The sequence below is a fragment of the Tamandua tetradactyla genome, chromosome 4, assembly GCF_023851605.1.
Source record: "Tamandua tetradactyla isolate mTamTet1 chromosome 4, mTamTet1.pri, whole genome shotgun sequence".
Classification (NCBI taxonomy): domain Eukaryota; kingdom Metazoa; phylum Chordata; class Mammalia; order Pilosa; family Myrmecophagidae; genus Tamandua; species Tamandua tetradactyla.
This window is the reverse complement of record NC_135330.1, coordinates 34,216,838-34,241,628: the sequence shown is the minus strand read 5'-3', so window position 1 is coordinate 34,241,628 and position 24,791 is coordinate 34,216,838. Positions and strand designations below refer to the sequence as shown.

Sequence of the window (24,791 nt, the reverse complement as noted above, 5' to 3'; positions counted from 1 at the left end):
TAGTCTGCAAAGTCGAACATATTTACTTTCTGGCCCTTTACAGGAAAAGCTTGCTGAACCCTAATTAATACAAAGAATTTAAAGAATTTTAGAAATGGTAAATGTGAGTAAGCAAAAAGACTTTTTCTTATTTTTAATTTCTTTAAAATATAATTGTTTAAATAAAAATAATAATGTATTGTGGGGTCGATAACATATGCAGAAGAAAAATGTATAAAATAGCGCAAAGGCTAGGATGAGAGAAAGAAGTATACTATTTTAAGGTTGTCATACTATACTATATATGAAGTGATATAGTATTATTTGAAGGTGAAAAATTTAAATTATCTACTATAAACCCTAATGCAACCACACACACACACACACACACAAAACCCAACAAAATAAAGAGATATAACAACTAAGCCAATAAAGCAGATAAAATGGATTCATAAAAATTACTCTATTAAAAAGATATAGAAAGACAAAAACGGAACAAGAACAGATGCCACAAACAAAAAACAAAGAGCAAAACAGTAGATTTAAATCCAAGGTTTTTAGCTCAGATAAAAAGGCAAGACCATACTATAAACTGCCTATAATAAACCAACTTTAAATATACAATACAGACAGATTAAAAGTAAAAGAATATAAAACAATATACCATGCTAATATCAATCAAAAGAAAGTTGGAAGGCTATACCAATAGCAATAAAGCAGATCTCAAAGTAAAGAATATTACCATAGACAAAGAGGGTAATTTAATGATGATAAATGGATTGATTCATCAAGAAGGCAAAATAATCCCAATAAGAGAGCCTCAAAGTACTTGAAGCAAGAAATGAAAGAAGAAACAAACAAATATAATTGGATTTGTAACAGTTCTATCTCAATAACTGATTGAGCAAGTTGATAGATAGAAAATTAATAAGGTTATAGAACAGACAACACTATCCACTAACTAATAGACTACTTTGTTCAACATCTGACTACATACTGCTCTAAAGTGTACATGAACCATATTCTAGGCTATAAAGCAAGTGTAAAAAATTTACAAGGATTGTAAGTATGTACTCTGATCACAATGAAATCAGATTAGAAACCAGTAATAGAAAGACATCTGGAATATCTCCAAATATTTGGATATTAAGCAACACACTTTTAAATAACCATGGATCAAAGATAAAACTTGTAAGGGAAATTAGAAAATATTTTGAACTGAATGAAAATAAAAACAACATATCAGAAGTCAAATGATGCAGCTAAGGCAGTACTCTAAGCACTGAAATACATATTAGAAATGAAAAATGACATAAGATTCCAAACTGAAAGATTAGTAAATTAAGCTCAAAGTAATCAGAAGGAAGTAAATAAAAAAAAAAAGCAGAAATCAATGAAATAGAAAACAGAAAAGAGAATCAAATGGAAGCAAAAGCTGATTCTTTGAGAAAATGAATAAAATTGATAAACTTCTAGGTAGCCCGATCATGGAAAAAGAAAAATGACACAAATTACTAATAGCTGTATGAGAGAGGAGACGTTAGTACAGAGTCTATAAATACTAAAGTAAGAATAATATGGAATATTTTATGCAAATAAATTTGACACTAGAAAAAATGGATAAATTTTTTTAAAGACAAAAAGTATCAAAGCTCACTCAAGAAAAATAGTTAATCCTAAATCGGCTTATACGTATTACAGATTTTGAATTTGTAGGGGAAAAAGCCTTCCTACAAAGAAAATTTCAGGTTTAGGCAGCCTCAACATTGAAATTTACTAAATGTTTATGGAAAAAATAACATCAATTCCACACAAATTCTTTCCAGAAAAAAGAAGTGGAAGAAACACCTCCAAACTCACTCTGTGATGGCAACATTCTTTGGATACTACAACTAGACAAGGACATTACAAGAAAAGAACTACAGACCCAAATCCCTCATGAACACAGACAAAAAAAACCTTTAAGAATATTAATTTAGCAAAAAGTTCAGAATTAATTAAAATGGATAACACATCATAACCAAGAGAGTATTATCCTAGGTATGCAAGGTTGGTTTTAACATTTGAAAATCAATGACATTAAACCTATGAATTGACTATAAAGAAAAAACAAAATGTATAAGCATCGCAATAAAGGCAGGAAAAAAAAAAGCACTTGACAAGATTCTATACCCATTGACAATTCTATAAATGTCAGAAATCTGGGAACAAAATGGATCTTCTCAACCTGATCAAGAAAGGGATTCCACAAAAAATTCCGTATAGCAAACACTATACTTTATTCATGAAAGATAGAATGCTTCCCTGTAAGATCAAGAATAAGGCAAGAAAAGGTCCACTTTTACCCTTTCTATTCAACCCTATATTGGAGGTCCTCACCAGTACAATAAGAAAATTTTTAAAAGTTACACAGATTTCATAAAAAATAAACTTTTTTATTTACAGCTGATATGACTGTCTGTAGAATATCCCAAACACTCTCCAAAACTACTATCAGAACAGCTAGGCATGTTCAGCAAGGTTGAAGGCTATGATGATAACACATAAAATCAACCATTTCTTTTTATATAATCAATACAAAAAAATGCAATAAAATACCATTTATCCAATAGTGTAAAAATATAAAATAGGGATAAATTTAAGAAAAGATTATTAACACCTATACACTGTAAAATGACAAAATATTGCTGAGACTAAAAAAGCTTAAATAAACAGAGTATTATGTTTATAGATCAGGGCTCAATATTAAAATGTCAGTTTTCCCAAATTGATCTATAGATTTAAGAAAAATCACTATCAAAATCCTAGTGTACACTGTATGGTAACTGAAAGGCTGCCTCTAAAATTCATATGGAAATCAAAGGACGTAGACTAGCCAAAATAATAAGAAAAATAAGAACAACTTTGGATAACGAGCACTACCTAATTTCAAGACTTAATATAAGGCCACAGTAATCAAAAGAGTGGTATAGAGCAGAACAATGGAATAGAATATAAAGTCCAGATATAGACCCTCACTTAAATGGCCTACTGACTTTTGAAAAAGGTGTCAAGGCAATTTAATGGAGAAAGGACAGTCTTTTCGACAAATGGTGCTGCAACATCTGGATATTCATATGCAAACAAAATAAGCATTGATCCTTACATCACACCATATACAAAAGTTAACTTGAATTGGTCATGGACTTAAATGTAAGACCTAAAACTATGAAAACTTTGTAAGAAAATGTAGGATAAAATCTTAAGTACTTGTTTAGGTAAAAATTTCTAAACATGACAATAAAAGCTCAAACTGTAAGGACAAAAAAATTAGTAAATTTTCCTTCATCAAAATAAAAACTTTTACAAAAACGAGCTGTGTAATCAAGACGGTGGCATAAGACATCCCAGGAACATTTCCATTATAGACAACTAAATAAAAGGGAAGATCCAATTCTTATGGGACTCTGGAGGATGATTGATCCTGGAGAATAACTCTACAAAAGCTGAACTGAGGCACAGCTGGGGGGGTGGTGAGCTAAAAAAGATAGGGGAGTGGTGAGGTGAACATGCCAATATGGACCCATTCCCTACACTGGGGTCAGCATGGTTTAAGAGACACAAAGCAGTGGCTCTCTGGCCTGGGCACCTCCTGCTATGGTTGCTGAACACATCATCCACAGCAGTGGCTTAGAATCCCACACACATTCAGGCATGGGGACCCAAAGCCAGATAGACCCACAGTGGGGTCCCATTCGATGTGGCACCCTAGAAGCCAGAGTGATCCATGGTGGAATTTTTGACAAGCTATGCACACTGCCAGCCCAGACCCTAATTTCTAGTACACCTGAATGAATAAACTGGGTGTCTTTGAACACTGACCTCAACTAGCTTCAAGGCTTAAGATCCTCTAATGCAGAATTTACTGGAGGCAGAAAAGCTGCACGGAAAGGGAAAGCGGAGTCACTGTACAGCAGTGCAGATTCAGGGCAGAAAGGAAGAGAAAATGGGCGGCCCAGAATGCAGGAGAAGAGTTGAATAAACCATAGCAGCCAGGGAGAAAAACCTGTATAAAAACTAACAAAAGAGCCCAGGATGACTAGAGGAAGAACGGAGGAAGAGAAATCCTCTCCTGGAGGGGAAACAGTCACACATACATGGGTGATCTTGAAACTTATTTTCCATGCACAGAGTAAGATACAGGTGCAGTAAAAGCTGAACTATTAATCAAGGGCTGCTCTAAAGATAAAAAATACATTGGACCAAGTGGTAAAGAAGACATATAACACAGCCAATATTCACTAAAACTTTGGGCAAGTGGGAGAAATTGATTTCCAGAATTAGCACTCAAAAGAATCAAATGCCCTGACATCAACAAAAGGTCACAAACTATATAAATAAATAAGAAGAGATGGTCCATACAAGGGAATGAGCTCAAACAACAGGAAATACGGACAACAACTGATCAAAGATATTCAGTCAAATCTCTTAAACCAGTTCAATGAGTTAATGGAAAATATGGATATAGAACTAATGGCTGTCAAGAAGACCATGTGTGAACAAAAAGAATTCGAAAGCTTTAAAAGGAACTTAACTTATGGGGATGAAAAGAAACAATAACGAAGATCAGAAATACACCGGTGGTGGTTATCAGCAGACTTGAACAGACAAAAGAAACAATTAGCAAGCTAGAAGACAGGAAAATAAAAATCATACAGTCAAAAAAGCAGATAGAGAGAAGAATGAAGAAAATGTTAGCAGAACCTAAGAGATCTGTTGGACAACATGAAGAATAACGACATAAGCATTATGGGAGTTCCAGAAGGAGAGGAGAAGGAAAAAGGGGTAGAAAGAATATTTGAAGAAATAATGGCTGAAAATTTCCCAAATCTGACATGAATATGCATATCTAAGAAGAACAACAAACTCTCAACAGGATAAACCTTAGTAGACCTACTCTGAGGCATATACTAATCAAAATGCTGAATACCAAAAATAAGGATTCTGAAAGCAGCAAGAGAAAAGGATTCATCACATACAAGGGATCCTCAATAAGACAAAGTTCTGATTTCTCATTAGAGACCATGGATGCTAGAATGCAGTGGTATGACATATTTAAGATACTGAAAAAGAAAAATTGATAGCCAAGAAGTCTATATCCAGCAAAAACATCCATTAAAAATGAGGGAGAAAAAAATTAAAAAAGAAAAAATGAGGGAGAGTCCAGCACCATAACAGCCTGAACACTCCCAATCTCGTCTGATCTCTCAAAAATAAGGGCGTGTTGAAGGCTTTCATGGATAAAAACAGAGAGTTTATAGGGCCAAGAAGTCTGCCCTACAAGAAGTGCTAAAGAGAGTTCTGTAGGCTGAAAGGAAAGGATGGGAGACAGTACACTCCTGTAAAGATAACCACGTGCGTAAATGCAAAACCCAGTAGTCTAGTATCTTCAGTATGAAACTTTATTTCCTATAAAACTTAGACAGCAACTGAATAAGAAATAATCATATATCCATGTAATGGATATACAAAAGATAAAGTCACTGTGTGTGACAAAAACAACAATAAAGAGGGAAAGCAGAGGGGTAGGATCAGACTATGCATACTATTGAAGTCAATGGCATCAATTTGATTGTTTAATACAAATCCCAGGGTAACCAGAAAGAAAGTATTTAGAATATATATAGAAATGGAAATAAGAAAGGGATTAATCAGTCACATCACAAAAGATCAACTATATTCAAAGAAGGCTGCAATAAAAGGAAAAGAGGGGAAAGAGATATTATATGTACAAGAACAAAAAGGACTAAATGGCTGAAATAAGTCCTACTTCAGTACTTACACTGAATGCAAATGGATTAAACTCCACTTGAAAGGCAAATAGTGATAGAATGGATTAAAAAAAAAAGCACTATTCAACTGTATGTTATTTAGAAGAGACTCACCCTAGACCCAAAGACACAAATAGGGTAAAAGTAAAATGATGGGGGAAAAATTCCACGCAAATAGAAAGCAAAAGAGAGCTGAGGTAGGTATATTAATACTGGACAAAAGACACTTTAAGTCAAAAAACTGTTATAAGATACAAAGAAGGACATTATGTACAAATAAATGATTCTTATACCAAGAAGAAATAACAAACATAAACATTTTTTTTTTTGTACCTAAGCCCAGTGTCCCAAAATACATGAGGCAAACACTGACAAAACCAAAGGGAGAAAAAGACAATACAAAAATAGTTGGGGATTTCAATCACCACTTTTGTCAACAATAAAACATCTAGACAGAAGATCAATAAGGAAATGGAGAACTAGAATGGTACTATAAATGAACTAGACCTAACAGACATATACAGAACTCCACAAACCAAAACAGCAGAGTATACATTCTTCTGATGTGCGCACAGATCATTCTTCAGGAAAGACCAATGTTAAGTCACAAAACAAGTCTCAAAAAATTTAAAAAGACTGGAATTTATACAAAGCATTTTCTCTGAACACAATGGAATGAAGCTCAAAATCAATACGAGGGAGAGCTGAATTTCCAAAAATTTATGAAAGTTAAATAATACATTGTTAAACAATCAGTGGCTCAAAGAAGAAATCACAAGGGAATAAAAAAAGATCTTGAGAGAACTGAAAATGAACACATAACTAATAAAATTTTATGGGGCCCAGGGATTTCCAGGGAAGATGGTGGAGTAAGGAGCTCTGGGACTCAGTCCTTCCTCCCAAACAACTGTTAAACAGGTAGGACCCACTAAAACAACTCTTTAAAAACTCCAGAGGCCAGAAGAACACTGTACAGCATCCAGGTAAGAACAGGAGGAAGAGGGTAATAAATTAAGGTAAATATTTGTAAATTGCTCTCTCTACACAGAGGCTACCAGTGACCATCCTCCACTAATGGCTGGCCACCTCGGAGTCCTTCCCCTAGCTAGTTGCTACAGACAGCAAGGGACATAAATATCCTCTTTCCCAAGAACAGGCATGTGCATGGCCCATCGCTTACCATGGCTTTTGATTAGCAAATCTGGAAAACTGGGTCCCAGCTCTGAGGGAAGCTACTGTTTCAACCTGCCCTGGACAATAATGGCAGCAGCAGCCATTGTTTTAACCCTCCCTGAACAGGGGTGGAGGCAGCAGAAATTTAAAGATGCAGGGTTTCCTCAGGGTTGCAGGGGAAATTTAGCTGAAGGGTTGCATTTACTGGGCAGGCGAGGGAATCTCAGCACTGGGGAGCCATCAGAGAAGGTTTTTGTGCCCTTCCTGACCATTTCCACAGGGCACTTCGGAGCTGGTCTTTGACTGCATAAAACTGAATTATGAAAGTCCTCTCTGGGGTGGTCGTCCTCCCAGAATTTGCCCTCCAGACAAAAGCAGCATGAGACAATGGTAGGAATGAAAAACCATAGAGGGGGACAGACTGGGATGAAGGCCTGTTGGCTTCAGATACCCAGAAATGGGAGGTTTATCCCTGGGAAAAAGGGACGACCAAACTCCTGTAAACTAGGGAACTCCAAAAGGACTACAAGTGAAATCCCAGGACAAGACAGAGCCCCAGAAAGATAGGGAAAACTCTGCGCTGCATTTGTCTTGGGCAGACCTTCCTGATCGGAGGGCTGAAGCTCAAGATAATCTCTGTCTTCTCACCAGCTGGTCACAAAACCAGGAAACAGACATTTCAGGGAGTAAATCCCAAAGTTAACATTTAAAAATATTAAATGTACAGTGTGTAACAAGAGTATAAAACAAACAAGGAAACAGGGAATGATGACCCATCCAAAGAAGAGAATAAAAACAGAGAAAATACCAATGAAGGTCACAAGAATGTGGGCATACTGAATGAAGCTTTTAAAAATATGACTTTAAAAATGCTTAGGGAGATGAAGGAAAGTACAGAACTAAGGGATAATAAACAATAAATGAACAATATGAGAATCCAAATAGAGAGAAAGAAATTTTAAAAAGGAACCAAACACTGCTGTCTCACTTCTCCTCTCTTCCTCCGTTTCCCCCACATCAGTATAACCAGTGGTTTATTACTTTTGTGTGTTAAAGCTTTAAAATAAATTAATAAGAAAAAAAAAGGAATCAAATAGCTGCTGGTGTTGAAGACCATGGTAACTGAAATGAAAAAATGCTCAGGAGGATTTCAAGAGCAGAATGAACTGTCAGAGAATGAATTGGAGAACTTGAAAACAAGATACTTGAAATGAGTCAGGCTGAAGAGCAGAAGGAAAAATTAAATATTAAGAGTGAAAATAGCTTAAAACAGCTTTGGGAGTACCATCAAGCACACCAATTATGCACAGTGGGAGTCCTAGAAGGAGAAGACAGACAAAAAGGGGCAGAAGGAATAGGCAAAGAAATAATGACAAGAGAACTTCCCAAACTTAGCAAAACACATGAATACGCACATTCAAGAAGCTCATAGAACACCAAACTGGATAAACATGAAGAAAAATAAACCTGGCTGTATACTGATCATGCTAACAAATGCAAAGGACAAGAAGACTGAAAGCTGCAAGAGAAAAGCAACCTGTTACATATAAAGGAGTCCCAATCAGATTGAATATCAACTTCTTATGAGAAACTATGGCAGCAAGAAGGCAGTGGGTTGAAATGCTTAGCGCTGAAAGAAAACAACTGCCAGTCAAGAATTTTATATTTGGTGAGACTTTCTTTAAAATATGAGGGAGAGATTAAGACATCCTCAGATAAATAAAAACTGAGGAAATTAATCACCACTTGACCTGCCCTATAAGCGATGCTGAAGAGAATTCTTCAGATTGAAAGAAAGGACATTAAAGAGTAAAGGTGGCATAAAGAAATAAGTCTGGTGGTAATGGTAACCATTTGGGTAATTACAAATGTCAGATTGCATTGTGTTGTTTGGTATATAACTCCACTTTTTCCTACAGGTGCTAAACTGCAAATGAATAAAAATTAATGATAATTCTATGTTTTTGGACATGCAGTGTACAAAGATACAAGTGGTAAAAAGGACAAAAAATGGTAGGAGCACAGAGAGATATAGGAAAAGCATGTGTGCATGCTATGGAAGTTCAATTGGTATCAAACCAAATATGATTGTTATATATTTAGGATGTTAAATTTTACTCCATGGTAACCACACACACACACACACAAAAACAGCTATAGTACAACACCAGAAAGCAGATAAAAACAAAAGTAGGTTTTAACGGAAGTCAAAAAAAGGTACAAGACTTAAAAAGGATAAATTGCAAAACAGGAGAAGAAAAGCCTATAATATCAGCAATGACTTTAAATATAAGTGGATTAAATTCTCCAGTCAAAAGGTAGAGACTGGCAGAATGGATAAAAAGCATGATCCAACTATGTGCTGTCTGTAAGACACACCTTAAAGTCAAAGATACAAGTAGGCTGAGGGTGAAAGGATAGAAAAAAATATGCCATGGTAGTAATAACCAAAAAGAGCTGGGGCAGCTATACTAATTTGAATAAAACAGACTTTAAGTCAACAACAGTTATAAGGGACAAAAATGGTCTTTATATACCAATAAAAGAGAAAATTCAACAGGAATATGCAACAATTATGAATATATGTGCACCTAACAGCAGAGCTCCAAAATATATGAAACAAATATTGACAAATTTGAAGGGGGTTTTAATATACTGCTTTTGACAATGGGTAGAACATCTAAGTCAGCCACTCTGGAAAATAGTTTTTTAGTTTCTTGTAAAGTTAAACAAACATATCTTATGACCCAGAAATTCTACTCTAGAGATGTACTCAATAAAATAAAGACATATATCTACACAAAGACCTATATGTGAATGTTCATAGCAGCTTTATTCATAATGGCCAAAATTTGGAACCAACCCAAGTCCCTTAAATAGTGAATAGAAAAATAAATTTTATAACCATATAGTTGAATTCTATGCAGCAATAAACAGAAACACACTTTTGAGACTGGCAACAACATGGATGAATCTCTAAAAAAATATACCGAGTGAATAAAGCCAGATATAAAAACGTTATACTTTATGACTACATTTATATGAAATTCTATTAAAGAGAAAATGAGATGGCAGGAGTCAGCAAGCAGGCAGAGAGACTGATCCTAAAGGAGCAAAAGAATATTATCTAGGGTGATGGAAATGCTCTGCATCAGGATTGCAGTGGTGTTTCCAAGAATGTATACATTTGTCAAAATTTATACTATTGTGCACTTAAAAACTGGCAAATTTTACTGTACATTAACCTGACCCCCCCCATAAAATTGCAGAACAAAAGAAGAGTGACAAACTTAAAGGGAACAACTGAACCCCCCAAAAAAGAGGAGGATTTGAGACAACTGCTAGTTGGCAATTTCCCAAGTTATACGCTGAAAAAGATACATGAAAGGTTTTCAGCAACATGAGCAACCATTGAATTTGTCAGTTGTGAGAATGCATAAACATCTAGGTAAACCTACCTGAACCAAAGTGTTTTTCTGGGGAATCCACCACTGAAGGAGCTGAACTGACTGTTGCTGTGGATAGGCTTGTCTGAGTCTGAACGTTGTTAGGCTCAAATGGGCTCCCTTCTGTTTCTTGCTGTGACTGGATCAGAGAAAGGTAGAATTCTTCCAATGATTTGGGCAGGGTAGAAGAATCCAAAGAAAAGTTTAAATTTGGCAGCTGTGGGATGAGAAAAATGGGGCAAAAGTATGAAAAGAGTTAGTATTGTAAGGAGAATTAAGCCATTTTTGCTTCCTCTTTTATATACATAGGACAAATATTTTCCACATTATAAATAAAATTCCTCATTTCTAAGGACCTAGATACTCTAGAAAAAGCATGTCCTTCTCTAGTTTAATGATCTAATATTAATTCAAGAAGCATTTTTTATACATACAATTAGCAAATATGGAACAGAGTTCTGACATAACAAAGCTAAATAAAAGTGTTAGGAAATGAGAGAAATGACATTCATTGAGTGCTCATTGTCAGTCATAGTGCTAGGTTACTTGTATGTGTTTATTTAAACATCAGAACAACAGTAGGAGTTATTATGTCTTCTTTAAAACAACTTGTTTCACTCAGCATAAAGCTTTCTATAGAGAAGGTAAAAGAAATTATTCAAGATCAACCAGTAAATGGCAGGGCAGAGATCTGAGCTCAGGCCAGCCTATGTTCTACATGCTCCACCAAACCACTTCCCAGTGAGACATGATGGCTATCCCTAAGGAACACATAGTCTTTGGTAAGGGAAAAGGTACATATATAGCTAGCCATGAAAGAAAGATAGTATTATCAGCATTCTGCAGCATTCTGGGAACAAAGGGCTAGAACACAGAGAGGTTAAAGGAAAGCTCCTCAGACTAAACGACAAAGCAGAGTATTAAGATCTACTGTGTGGTGGAAAAAGATGTACTTCCCAAAAAGAGATCAAACTTGGTTTAAAGTGATAGGAATATCAACTTTTAACCACTGGGAGTCGGTGGTATTTTATATTTCCATATAGTCATTGCTAAAGTAGGTTGAGTCTATGGTAACTTAACGGTACTTATCTTCTGTGATGTTACTTGGTTTTACTGGGACTAAACACGTGGCTTCATCAGGACCAGACTATAACAAACTGACCTAAGTGGCTTTCAGTCTAGGATTTGCCTAAAGCAATCTGAAACAATAGTTATACAAACAGCAAATATAGCTTTACAAGTTTTTCAAGTTCATGGGTAAAAGACATTTATTAACAGTCGATGGTCCTTCACTGGCAAAAATCTACAGCACCAGCAGTGAACAATCTGGAAAGGAAATCAAGAAAAAATTCCATTTACAATAGCAACTAAAGGAATAAATAAACCAAGAATGTACAAATCATTACTGAAAGAAATTAAAGATAACCTAGATAAATGGAAAGATATTTCATGCTAATGAATTGAAAGGCATAATATAATCAAGTTATCAATACTACCCCAAATGACCTACAGATTTAATGTAATTCCCATCATAACTCAATAGCCTTCTTCACAGAAATAGAAAAGCTAACCATCAAATTCACATGGAAGGGCAAAGGACCTCAAATGACCAAAAATATCTTGAAAAAGAAGAAAAAAGTTGAGGACTCACACTTCCAGACTTCAAAAATTTTTCATTTTTAAATCAAAACAGCATGGTACTGGCACAAGGACAGACATATACACCAATATAACTGAATTGAGACCACAGAAATACAACTTCACATCTATAGGCAACTGATTTTTGATGAGGGAGCCAAGTCCACTCAGTGGGGGGGAAAACAGTTTCTACAACAAATAGTGCTGGGAAAACTGGATATATATGCAAAAGAATGAAAGTGGACCCCTACCTCATACCATATACACAAATTAAATAAAAATGGATCAAGAACTTAAATATAGGAGTTTAAACTATAAAACCCTTAGAAGAAAATATAGAGAAATATAATTAGGATTGTGTTAGGCAATGGATTCTTAGACTTTACACCAAAAAGCAGAAGTAGGGCCACAGTGACTCAGCAGGTAGAGTTCTCACTTGCCATGCGGGAGACCCGGTTTCAGTTCCTGGAGCCTGCACATGTTAAAAAAAAAAAAAATGCAGACGCAACAAAAGACAGATAAATTAGACTTCATCAAAATCGAAAACTTTTCTGCATCTAAGAAAATGAAAGACAACCAACAGAATGGCAGAAAATATATGGAAACCATATATTTAATAAGAGTTTAATATCTAGATTATACAAAGAGCTATAATTCAACAACAAAAGAACAAACAACCCAATTATAGAATGGGCTAAAGAAATGAACAGACATTTTTCTGAAGAGCAAACACAGATGGCTAAAAAGCACATGAAGGAGGTGCTCATTTTCATTATCTATAAGGGAAGTAAATCAAGACTACAATGAGATCCCACTTCACACCTATAGAAATGGCTGCTATTGAACAGACAGGAAACTCCACAAACGGAGAGGATGTGGAGAACTGGGACACTTAGGCACTGATGGTGGGAGTGCGTAAAGGTACAGCCACTATGGAAGACAGTTAGGTAGTTCCTTAAAAAACTAAATATTGAGTTGCCCTATCACCTGGCAATACCAGTTCTTGGTATATACCCAGAGGAGCTGAAAGCAGTGAGACATACGCAGACATTTGCTCACTGATATTTATAGCAGCATTGTTCACAAGTGCCAAAAGATGAAAACAACCCAAGTGCCAATCAACAGACTTATACAAAATATAGGGGACCTAGAGATACATGGAAGCTAGAGACTGGTGTACAGTTAGCTAATGAGGTTGAACTAAATGTAAGGAAATGGATAGGTGTGAAGGCAGTTCATTAATGGGTCCCTAAGTGATACTGAACATGAACATGATTGAAAGGGATTGAATAGAACCTTGCATCCCACTGATTAACACTTCAAATATAAACAAGTTAATGTATGAGCTACTTCAAAGGTAAATCTTGTACAAAGACTTTATAATATCAGGGTATAGGAAGAAAATTACTATTGCATGTTATGGACTATGTTTAACAGGAAAAAATTAATAGTACCACAGCAATGCCAGGGGAAATAACTGGTGTGTGTGTGTGTGTGTGTGTGTGTGAGAGAGAGAGAGAGAGAGAGAGAGAGAGAGAGAGAGAAGGACAAGAGTTAAGGGGAGATTTCGATTTTCTATTTGGTAAGGTGTGTTTACCAGGTATTTTTCTCTTCAGAGCAATGACAATTGTCTAATACTGTGAGTGTTGATGATTATACAATGAAGTAAGGATATTATGAAACATGGACTGATGGCTTTGGACATTAGACATGATATACAATGGATGGAGGTGGATGAAGGATACACACACCGGGAAGTAGAATGGCAAATGGTGGTTTATACATATGATCAAATATTGTGCTGCTAGAGAAAGGAATGAAGTTGTGAGGCAAGCAATGATGTGAATGAACCTGGGGGACATAATGTGGTGCGAAATAGCCCAGAAACAAAAGGGCAAATACTGTTTGGTCTCACTTAGAAAACAGTTATAAGAAAATTGGGGTCTAGATCATAAGCACTTATAGCAGTCACATTTAGTCCGAAGCTATAATTGCTATTTCTAGATTTTGAGAGTCTGTGCTATAAATGTGCAACGTGGTATTTCCCTGGAACTCTGGGTACTTGTTTAACATTTAAGACTCCGAGTAGGAACTCTGCAGGTCTGAAAGGCAGCACTGCCACATCCAACAGCTGCTGAGGAAACTGAAAAAGAGACCAGGCCTCAGTTAGCAGTGAAGACAAAGCCAGTCGGGTCGGGACTAAGGTAAACCAGAACACGGGGGTAAGGAGGACAGTGTCTGCATTTTAGAAGTTCATCTACTCTATGAGGCCAAAGGAAGAGAGGCTGATTTGGGCCAAAATCTAAATTCCCTGCAGCACATACTTTAGCCCACCTGTCTGGATAGCCATTTAAACAACCCAAATACATGGAGCCCGAAATGGGAATGAAGGCTTGTAATTCTGTATGGTTTAATGTAATGCCCAGATACATCCCAGAGTATGTTGAACAGATAATTAAAAAGTATTGGCAAAGTCCCTTGAAGGATGGGAGAAAAAACATGGAACTATTAAACTTTACCACCGGGGAAACCTCTGATACTCTCTCAAATATGAGGGATTCCTAAGTCAATAGGCCAAGCCCTTGATCTTGAGGCTTATTCTTGTGAAGCTGACTTATGTAGCAGAGAAGCTTTAGCCTACATATGGTTATACCTAAGAGTACTTCCAGAGGACCTCTTTTGTTGCTCAGATGTGCCCTCCTTTCTCTAAGCCCAACTCTGCAAGTAAAATAATTACCCTCTCCCTTTCTTGGGACATGATATCCAGGGGTGAAAGTGTCCCTGGCAATGTCGAATTTGACTCCCAGGGATGAGCCTGGGCCTGGCACTCTGGGATTGACAAAACCTTCCTGACCAAAAGGGGGAAAGAAATGTTACAAAAGAAGATTATCAGAGTCTAAGAGAGTTCAAATAGAGTTGAGAGGCTACGCTGGAGGCTACACTTATGCAAGCTTCAGCTAGATATTGTTAATTATTGTGCCTTGTCAATCCCCAACTAAAACCATTCCTGCCAACCCTAAAGAACACCTGGGGCTTTATATGAGATTCTACAAAGGCTCATGCACTAGGATTACTTTTCAGAAACCTATAACCGCCAATGGGTTCCTAGGCCATTGAAGACCTGAAATCCAGATGGGCCAGCCTCTCCAGAACATGAACTACTTGCATCCCCCTAACTTATACTATCAACAGCCCTTTCCAATATGAAAAAGTTAGAATGGACATAGCTCAAATACCCCTAAAAATTGGGAGAAAGACCAAAAGAGAAGGTGGAGTTATAACAGAGAAGGAAGGATTTAACAAACGAGTATGACTGCTGAATCATACTTTTATGATTCTTAATTTTAGTCTCTAGTGTCTTGGAGCATCTAGAAAGAAAAACTGTACCCATACCAAACTCTGAAATTAGTTCTATAACTAATCGCTGCAGTCTGCTTTGAAATTGCTTTTTAAATGAAATAAATTTGTTATTTTTCATATTAAAAAAAATTGGCAAGGACTTGAATAGACGTATATAGACGGCCAATAAGCACATGAAAATATGCTCAACATTATTATCTTTTATGGAAATGCAACTCTAAACCACAATGAGATACCACCTCACACTCACTAGAATAGCTATTACTGAAAAAAAAAAAGAGGAAAACAAATGCTGGAGGGGATGCAGAGAAATAGAAGCCCTATATACCTATACATTGTTGGTGGGAATGTAAAATGATACAGCTGCTGTGGAAAACTGTTCGGCAGTTTCTGAAAAAATGAAACATAAAACTACCATATAATCTGGAATCCTACTTCTAGGTATATACCCCAAAGAACTGAAAGGAGAGACTCAGACAGATATCTGTATACCAATGTTTCTAGCAACATTATTCACAATAGCCAAAAATGGAAGCATCTCAAATGTCCATCAGCAGATCACTGGATAAACAAAATGTAGTATTTCTCAGTCTTAAAAAGCAATGAAATTCTGCTACATACTGCTACATGGATGGACCTTGAAGATATTTTGGTAACATGAATTGGACATGAAAGGATAGTTATTTGTTCTTCATATAATTGGAATAATCTGAGACAGCAAGTTGAGTCCAGCTAACCAGGGGAAGGGATAATGCAGACTTAATGCACAGTGGTTGTAGGGTTTCTGTTTGGGGTGCTGGGAAAGTTCTGGGAGTGGATGATGGAGACAGGGGCACAACATTGTGAATGTCACTAATCCAGCTTAACAGTATGCCTCTGAGTGGTTGCTATGGGAAAATTTATGTTGCATATGTTTCCACAATTAAAAAAAAAAAAAGCAACTAATGATAATCAAATGCAATACGTGATCCTGGACTGGATCTAATAATGAAGGAGAAGAGGCCCAAAAGAATATTATTGGGACATATGGAAAATAGATGAAAGCCTTATATCAATGTTAAAGTTCCTAGACTTGATAACTGTACGTTATATAATCGATACCCTTGTTTTTAGGATAGTACATGGAAGCATTATTTGTTCAAGGAACATGATGTCTACAACCTTCTCTCAAATATTAGAATATTAATAAATAGGTATATAGATTGATGTATTGATGAGTGATACAGAAAATTTGGCAAAATTAGTTGATCTGGGTACCAAGGGGGGAATATGTTGGAGTTCTCTGTATGGGTTTTGTATTATTTTTGCAACTGTCCTATAAGTGTGAAATCACTGCAAAATAAAAATTAAAAAAAAAAAATCTACAGGAGGGCCATGGTGGCTCAGTGGCAGAGTTCTCGCCTGCCGTGCCAGAGACCCAAGTTTGATTCCCAGTGCCTGCCTATGTAGAGAAACAAAACAAAACAAAACAAAATTAATAAAAAAAAAAACCTGTAACAGTCCATCTTCAAAGATAGCGAACATGAATGTGGCTTATTTAATCTATGTAATATATAAGTGGCTGTTGTAGAAATTTTTCTTGGCAGCAAAATGAATCTCTAAGATGCCAGATAACTATACTGCCATATAATATGATAATTAAGGAAACCAAACACCTGGATTCAAATTTTTTTAGTTTATACAACTCACATGTTGTATATTTTACTTACCCTTTAAGTTTATTCTCACTTAAAGTGAGGCCAAGCACCAGTGAATTCTTCCAATTCACTGCAATGATAATCAAGCAAATAAATATTTATCAATACTACAAACTTTTATAGCTGGAAAAATCATCAGCTCAAAACACTTTTGTAGATGGGCAAACTGAGGTCCCTAAAAAGGTTCAAACCTGCGAATTTAGTCCGTGGTAAAGAGCAGGCCCCAGACTAGGGCTTTTTATACTGTGCCCTGCTGCTGGCTTTCTGAAAAGTTGTTGAGCAAGAGTCAAAATCAGACACATAAAAAAAACTAAATCTTTTTACTTTTCTGTTTTAAAGAAACACATATTGCTAAAATACAAATTTAAGATGCAGTCTGACAGCTTCTCACACTGAACAAAGGACACAGTGAATGCCTTTTAAGTTTGTATGACATTTTGACAGCACATGCCTGTAGTCAATTTAAGCACTTAACTGAAAAATAGGCGTCTCTCCTTCCAAACAGTAGTTTAGCACTTGCTATTTAAACTGTGGGACACAGCAGCAGCCCCAGCACCTAGCAGCTGTTAGTCAGAGAGAACCTTGGTCGGCAGCTCATATCCACCGAATCGGAATTTTCATTTTAACAAGATTCCCAGGTGATTTGTATGGACATTACACAGTCTGAACAGCTCGGCTCTACCAGATGACTAGTATCCCTCTGTGGTCATCAATGACTGACCCCCTTGTAGTCAGGCTTTTCTTCTGAAGCGATGGATAATTATATTAAATTGAAACCAATTTACATTTTGTGTACATGTATTCTATGAATTTCTAGAAGAGGGATCATTAACCAGAATTCTACTTTTAAAAATTTAAGAACTTCCCATGGAAACCAGTCATAATAACATTAATTAAATAATTACCTTTTTAAAGTTATTTTTAATGCAATTTTATTGATATATATATTGTATATTCACATACCATATAATCATCCAAATTGTACCATCAGTGGTTCACAGTATCATCATATAGCTGTGCATTCGTCATCACAATTTCTGAACATTTTCAATACTCCAAAAAACAAAAAGTAAAAATAAAAGTAAAAAAAAAAAATACTCAAAATATCCCATCCCCCTCCTACCCCCAAACCCCCTATTTATTTATTTTTTGTCTTTATTTTCTTACTCATCTGTCCATACACTTGTTAAAGCGAGTGTCAGTCACAAGGTTTTCACAATCACATGGTCACACCTTGAAAGCTATATAGTTATACAATCATTTTCAAGAATCAAGGCTATTGGATTACAGTTCAACAGTTTCAGATATTTCCCTATAGCTACCCCAATACACCAGAAACTGAAAAGGGATATCTATATACTGCATATCTATATACTCCAGAATGACCTCTCGACTCTCTCTGAAATCTCTCAGGCACTGAAACTTTATTTCTCTTTCCCTTTTTGGTCAAGAAAGCTTTCTCAATCCCACAGTGCCAGGGCCAGGCTCATCCCTGGGAGTCGTGTCCCACAAAATGGGTAGGGTGATGAGTTCACCTGTGTAGTTGGTGTTGCGAGAGAGGTCACATCTGAATAGCAAAAGGGGTTCTCTGGGAGTGACTCGTACGCATAAGCATAAGTAGGCTTAGCCTGCTCTTAGCAGAAAAAAGTTTCAGAAGAGCAAGTCTGAAGACTGAGGGCCTGATCCATCAACTTGGCAGTCCCCAAAGCTTGTGAGAACATCAGGTCTTCCCTAGGAGGGGAAGTTTATATAAATACCTTTTGAATCTTGGTCATGACATTATTTTTTTCCTGAGCATCCACTCCTTCTGGTTTTTGAATTTCTACTTTCATTCCATTCACAAGGCCTGAAGGCTGCCATGAATCATCCCATGTATCCTTGGGTGTAGAAAAACACCAATTCTACAGAGACAAAATTGAAATAATAGATTGAGATACAGTGTTACATGATCTAATGAACAAGTAAAGAGGAAGAGGTACTACATATAAAACAAAAAAAGATATTTGTTAGGTTTCTATATGAGTGTGACTTTTCTTCCTTATTTTATTGGACCATATCCAATCTTAAATCCCTTTGAAAATCTGGATCTCATAGAAACAAATAAAATCTGTTTATGGGATTTTCTTTTACCACATTTTATGGCTAAATGATTTTTCATGATTACCTAATATTTAAAGGGCACAGATATGAAGGAGTAACTTAACAGCAGATATTTCTTCTTTGATATATCTAGTGGAAAATAAACTTTCAATATAAATTTTATGTCTAATAATAGCAAAAATTCTCAATGCAGAGATCCAGATATTATATTACAAGGCTAATACAAAAAATACTAAAGTTAGTGAAAAAAAGTTTATTTATTTATAATAAGACACCTGAGGGCTTAACAAGGGGCCAATGCTATCACAAAATCATGACTGAAAGCACACGTGGGCCCAATAAGCCCATGCTTTATTCCCCACTACTCCATCTTGCCCTCCCCTCCCTACCATTATTATCTTCCATTCAAAAAATACGTTGTGAATTCTTCTGAATTTTGGTCTGATAAATCCTTTTGAATTTCAAGTTATACAGTTTTTCTTGGTTTAGGTAATTAAATATAAATTTCCTTCTTTCAGTAATGATTTGTTTTGTTTTACCGAAGATGTAACCTTCTGTGGCATTTCTTCACATGACGGATATTGTGTCTTTCCACCAATCCTGGAGGTAAGTATTTGGGAAACAGAATCTCTGCCTTTTTCCATTTTAGCCTGTGGAGGTAACCAATTCTCATCCCAAATATCATCACCTATGGTCACTGACTCCAGGCATGGCATTCCAGTGGGGATCTCATCCTAGGATGTATCAGAAGACAAAGAAAAACTATGATTTACAGTTCCAGTATGCCTACACTTTAAAATTTAGGTCTACAATTTTTTTCTTCTGACTTTCAGGTAAAGATGATAGTTTGAATATATAATTTATTACTCTCTCCCTTTGTATCACTTGAATACCGAAAAAAAAAAAAAACAACAGTGCTTTAAAAAGGTATAAACTCATGCAGTCAAAGAAAACAGAAGAGAAAACACCATCTACATTTGGATACAGAAAAACAGAGATAAGCAGCAACTGATTTAGTAGTACTGAGAAAGTAGATCTATATGGTGCCAAGATATCTACATTCGACTCAAAGTGGTAAAATACTGATTAAATCCACTGTGAAAAATCAAGGAAATACACTGTAATCCCTATAGCAACCACTAAAAAAACTTTACAAACAGACATAATAAAACACACAAGCTAAATTTAAGTGGAATATGAAAAATGTACAAGTGGCCTAAAAGAAGGCAGGAAAGGGGAAAAAGAGAAAGAAACACAGAGGGAGCAAACACAAAAGTAATAAAATGGTAGCCCTAAAAAAAAAATCAATAATTATATTAAATATAAATGAGATAAACAGATTAATTATAATTCAGATGATCAAAAAAGGTTAAAAAATGACTAAACTCTGTGCTGTCTCAAGAAACTCACTTCAGGTATAATGATGCAGGTAGCTTAGAAGAAAAAAGGATAGAAACAGAGACACCAAACAAACACTGAACAAAACTATAATGGCTATCTTAGTAGCAAATAATGTAGAATTCAGAGCAAAGAAAGTGGCTGGGGATAAAGACATTTCATCATGACAATGAAATCAATTCACCAAAAATTGCCATAACTATCTTATATATCTAGTACCCAACAACAGAACCTCAAAATGCATTAAAAAGAAAAAAGAAGAGCAGACTGGAATGGAGAAACAGACAAAATTCAATATTATGGTTAGAGGCTTCAACACTCTTCTCAGTAATAGAACTAATCAACAGCAAGCATATAGAGAAACTGATTAAACACCATCAATGTAAGAATATAAGACTCAGTAATAGAACTAATACACAGCAAAGATATAGAAGATCTAAACAATACCATCAACCAACTGGATCTGACTTTTAAAAAACACTGTACTCCACCAAACAACAGTAAAGTATACATTCTTTTCAAATATAAATGGTAATTTTGTTAGGACAGATGATATCCTGTGTCAACAAAGCAAATCTTAAACTTATTAAAGAACTAGACATCAAAAGTATGTTCTCAGACCAACAAAGCATTAAACTGGAAATAAATAACAGAAAGAAAAGAGGAAAATCTCCAAACAATATATTTCTGAATAATCCATAGGTCAACACTTATGTCTCAAAAGAAATTAGAAAATATTTTGAACTAAATGAGAGTGAAAAACAATATAGTCAAATTTGTGAGATACAATTAAAGCAGGGCTTAAATGTTTATAGCATGAATTGTATATAGAAGAAAGGTCTCAAATCAATAATGAGCTTTCACCTTAAGAGGCTAAAAAAGAAAGCAAAATAAAACCAAAGAATGCAAAGGAAATAGAGGATAAGGAGGAGAAATCAACTAACTTGAAGTCAGAAAAACAATAGGTAAAACCAGTGATATCAAAGCGGACTCGTGAAAAAAAATTAACAAAATTTATAAACCTCTAGTAGGACTGACAAAGAAAGAAGACACAAATTGCTAATAAAAGGAATGAAAAAGAGATTGTTTCTGCAGATCTTGCAGACATTTAAGCATAATAAGGGAATATATTGACAATTCTCTACATGCATTTCACAAGTTTAGATGAAATGAACTGTTTGTTAAAATCTACAACTACAAAAGTAACCCTAACTGAAATATGTAACTTCAATTATCCTCTACCTATTAAAGCCAACTGTTTTTATAGTTTAAATCCTTATTAAAAATAAATCATTGATGGTATCACTTAAGTATTCTACCAAACATCTAAAGAATTAACCCAACTTTGCACATTCCAGAAAACAGAAGAAGAGGGAGCACTGGCCCAATTTATTTTATGCCAGAATCACCCTGATCAGACAAAGATAGTACAAAAAAGAATACTATAGACTAACAGCTCTCATAAATTCAGGTGCAAAAATATTCAACAAAACATTAGCAAACCAAATCCAACGATATATAAAAAATTATACACCATGATAAATGGTATTTATTCTAGGCATATGAGGCTGGTTCAACATTTGAAAATCAAACAAGGTAATCCACCATATCGACAACCTAAAGAAGAAAAACCATGTTATATCAACCGATGAAAAAGCATTTGTCAAAATTCTATACCCATTTGTAAGAAAAACTCAGAAAAACTGGGAGAAAGTGGAACTTCCTCAACTTGATAAACAACTTCTATTAAAAAGAAAAAACTATAGCTAACACATACTTAAGGATGAGCAAACAGATGTTTTTCTCCTAAGGTCAGGAACAAGGGAAGTTTGTCATTCTCACCATTCTTATTCAAAATGGCACCGGAAGTTCTAGCCAGTGCAATAAGGCAAGAAACAGAAACAAAAGAGATCAAAAAGGAAGAAATAAAACTGACCCATGTACAGATTACATGACTATTTACATCGTAAATCCCAAGGACTCTACCAGAAAACTAAGAAAGTACAGTAAGGTCAGAGGATACAAGATTGAGACACAAAAATCAACTGCATTTCTACATGCTAACAAAGAGCATGAGGAAACCAAAATTGAAAACAACACTATTTATAATCATACTACCTAATATGAAATATTTAGATATATAATTAACAAAAGATGTACAGGATCTATATGATGAAAATTACAAAATGCTGAAGAAGTCAAAGACTCAAATAGAGAGGACTAATATGTTCATGAACTGGAAGACTTAACATATTAAAGACATCAATTCTCCCCAACCGATCAATAAGTTAATGTAATTCCTATCAATATCCCAGGAAGGTCTTTTGTAGACATAGACATGCGTATTCTAAAACTTATAGGGAAAGGCGCAGGAAAGAATAAAGTAAGAAGAATTGCTCTAGCCAATAGTAATGCTCATTATATAGCTATAAGAATCAAGACGGTGTGTTATTGATGAAGGGATAGATACAAAGATCAATGGATCAGCATAAAATCTAGAAACAGACCCACACAAATATGGCCAAGTGATTTTCAGTTAGGCTGAAAAGGCTATTCAATGGATAAACTAACTTTTCAACAAATGATGCTCAAACAATTGGACATCTATATGCAACAAAATCAACACGGACGTAAACTTAATACCTTATACTAAAGTTAACTCAAAATGATCATAGATCTAAATGTAAAATATAAACCCATGAAACTTTTAGAAGAAAACACAACACTGGGGTAGGCAAAGAGTTCCTAGATATGACAGTGAAAACATATAAAACTAAAAAATGATAAATTGGATTCCTCACAGTTAAAAATTTTTGTTATATGAAAGGCACTATTAAGGGAATGAAAGTTAGAAGCTACAACTGGGAGAATATATTTAAAAATCACATACCTGACAAAGGACAAGTATCCAAAATATATAAAGAACCCTTGAAATGCAACAGTAAGAAAACAACCCAATCAAAAACTGGCAAAAGATTTGACACTTTATCAAAGATGATACATGGATGTCAAGTAACCATATGAAAAAATGTTCAACATTACTAGTTACTAGGGAAATGCAAACTAAAACCATGCTGTGATATTATGATGTATCTATTTTGAGAAGCTAAAATAAAAATTACTAATAATATCTAGTACTGGTAAGGATATACACTGGAACTCTCAAACATTGCTGCTGGAAAAACAAAACAGTAAAGCCACTCCAGAAAATGTTTTGACATACAATTATCAAATGACCCAGCAATTCTATTCTTGAGCTTTTATCCTAGATAAATGAAATTCATGTTCACACAAAAAAACGTATATGAACATTTATATACAGCTCTATTCATAATTACCCTAAACTGCAAACACTTGAATGTTCTTCAATGGGTGAACAGATATACAAACTGTGGTACAGCTATAGAAATCAAAAGTAAAGAACTATTCTACATGCAAAACTTGGAAGAATCTCAAAACATATGCTAAACGTAAAAAGCAGGTCTCAAAGGTTGCACGTTGTATGATTCCACTTATACAGTATAAGATAAGATAAAAAGGAAAAAGAAAAGATAAAACCATAGTGATAGAGAACAAATCAATGGTTGGTAGGGGTTAGAATGTGGTGAGATTGTTATTACAAAGGGGTAGCATAAAAGAGTTTTTCAGGTGATAAAACTGTTCTATATCTTGATTGTGGTGGTGATTACACATATCTAAATAGAGTATCAAAAGAAAGTCAAATTTACTGCATGTTAATTTTAAAAGAAAGAATTATTAATATTAGAGAAGAGAAAAGAAAAGTTATGCAGGAAAGGAAAAGCCATCACAGTACACTACTTGGCTCAGCTGTGAACAGTATTTACATAGACATAATAATGTAAATACAGAATGGCAATCTAACAGAAACTATATTGGGAAGATGGTAGGGACGGGGACAAAAAGGATGTGTGTGCGTGTGTGCATGCGTGTGTGTGTGTGTGTGTGTGTGTGTGTGTGTGTGTGTGTGAAGGAATGAAAGAGAAATAAACCCTCAACTTTCTGATAGGGGAAGCCCATAGATACCTATACCTATGGACTAAACTGAAAAATAAGGAAGTAACAACATACACATATTTAATAAAAGAAATAGAGGTAATTCTAAAAGAAGCAGCTAAAGAAGATAGAGATGATTTTTCTGGGAAACAGAAAATGTAAGAGGAGGAGTGGGG

The 24,791-nt window shown here is 35.2% G+C and overlaps 1 protein-coding gene across 5 annotated transcripts in view; it reads right to left on the bottom strand.

Annotated features, from left to right (window-relative positions):
- The window catches only part of TDRD5 (tudor domain containing 5), a 100,883-nt gene that overhangs the window by 5,109 nt on the left and 70,983 nt on the right, over positions 1-24,791 (bottom strand). For 2 of the 5 annotated variants that reach the window (XM_077157130.1, XM_077157134.1), the window contains exons 15-18: positions 19,743-19,937; positions 18,861-19,004; positions 12,483-12,518; positions 10,421-10,625 (exon numbers count right to left, since the gene is read on the bottom strand). In XM_077157130.1, the coding sequence (XP_077013245.1) occupies positions 10,421-10,625; positions 12,483-12,518; positions 18,861-19,004; positions 19,743-19,937 (580 nt within the window). The remainder of the gene's footprint in view (positions 1-10,420; positions 10,626-12,482; positions 12,519-18,860; positions 19,005-19,742; positions 19,938-24,791) is intronic. The other 3 variants (XM_077157131.1, XM_077157132.1, XM_077157133.1) reach the window with 3 other exon arrangements.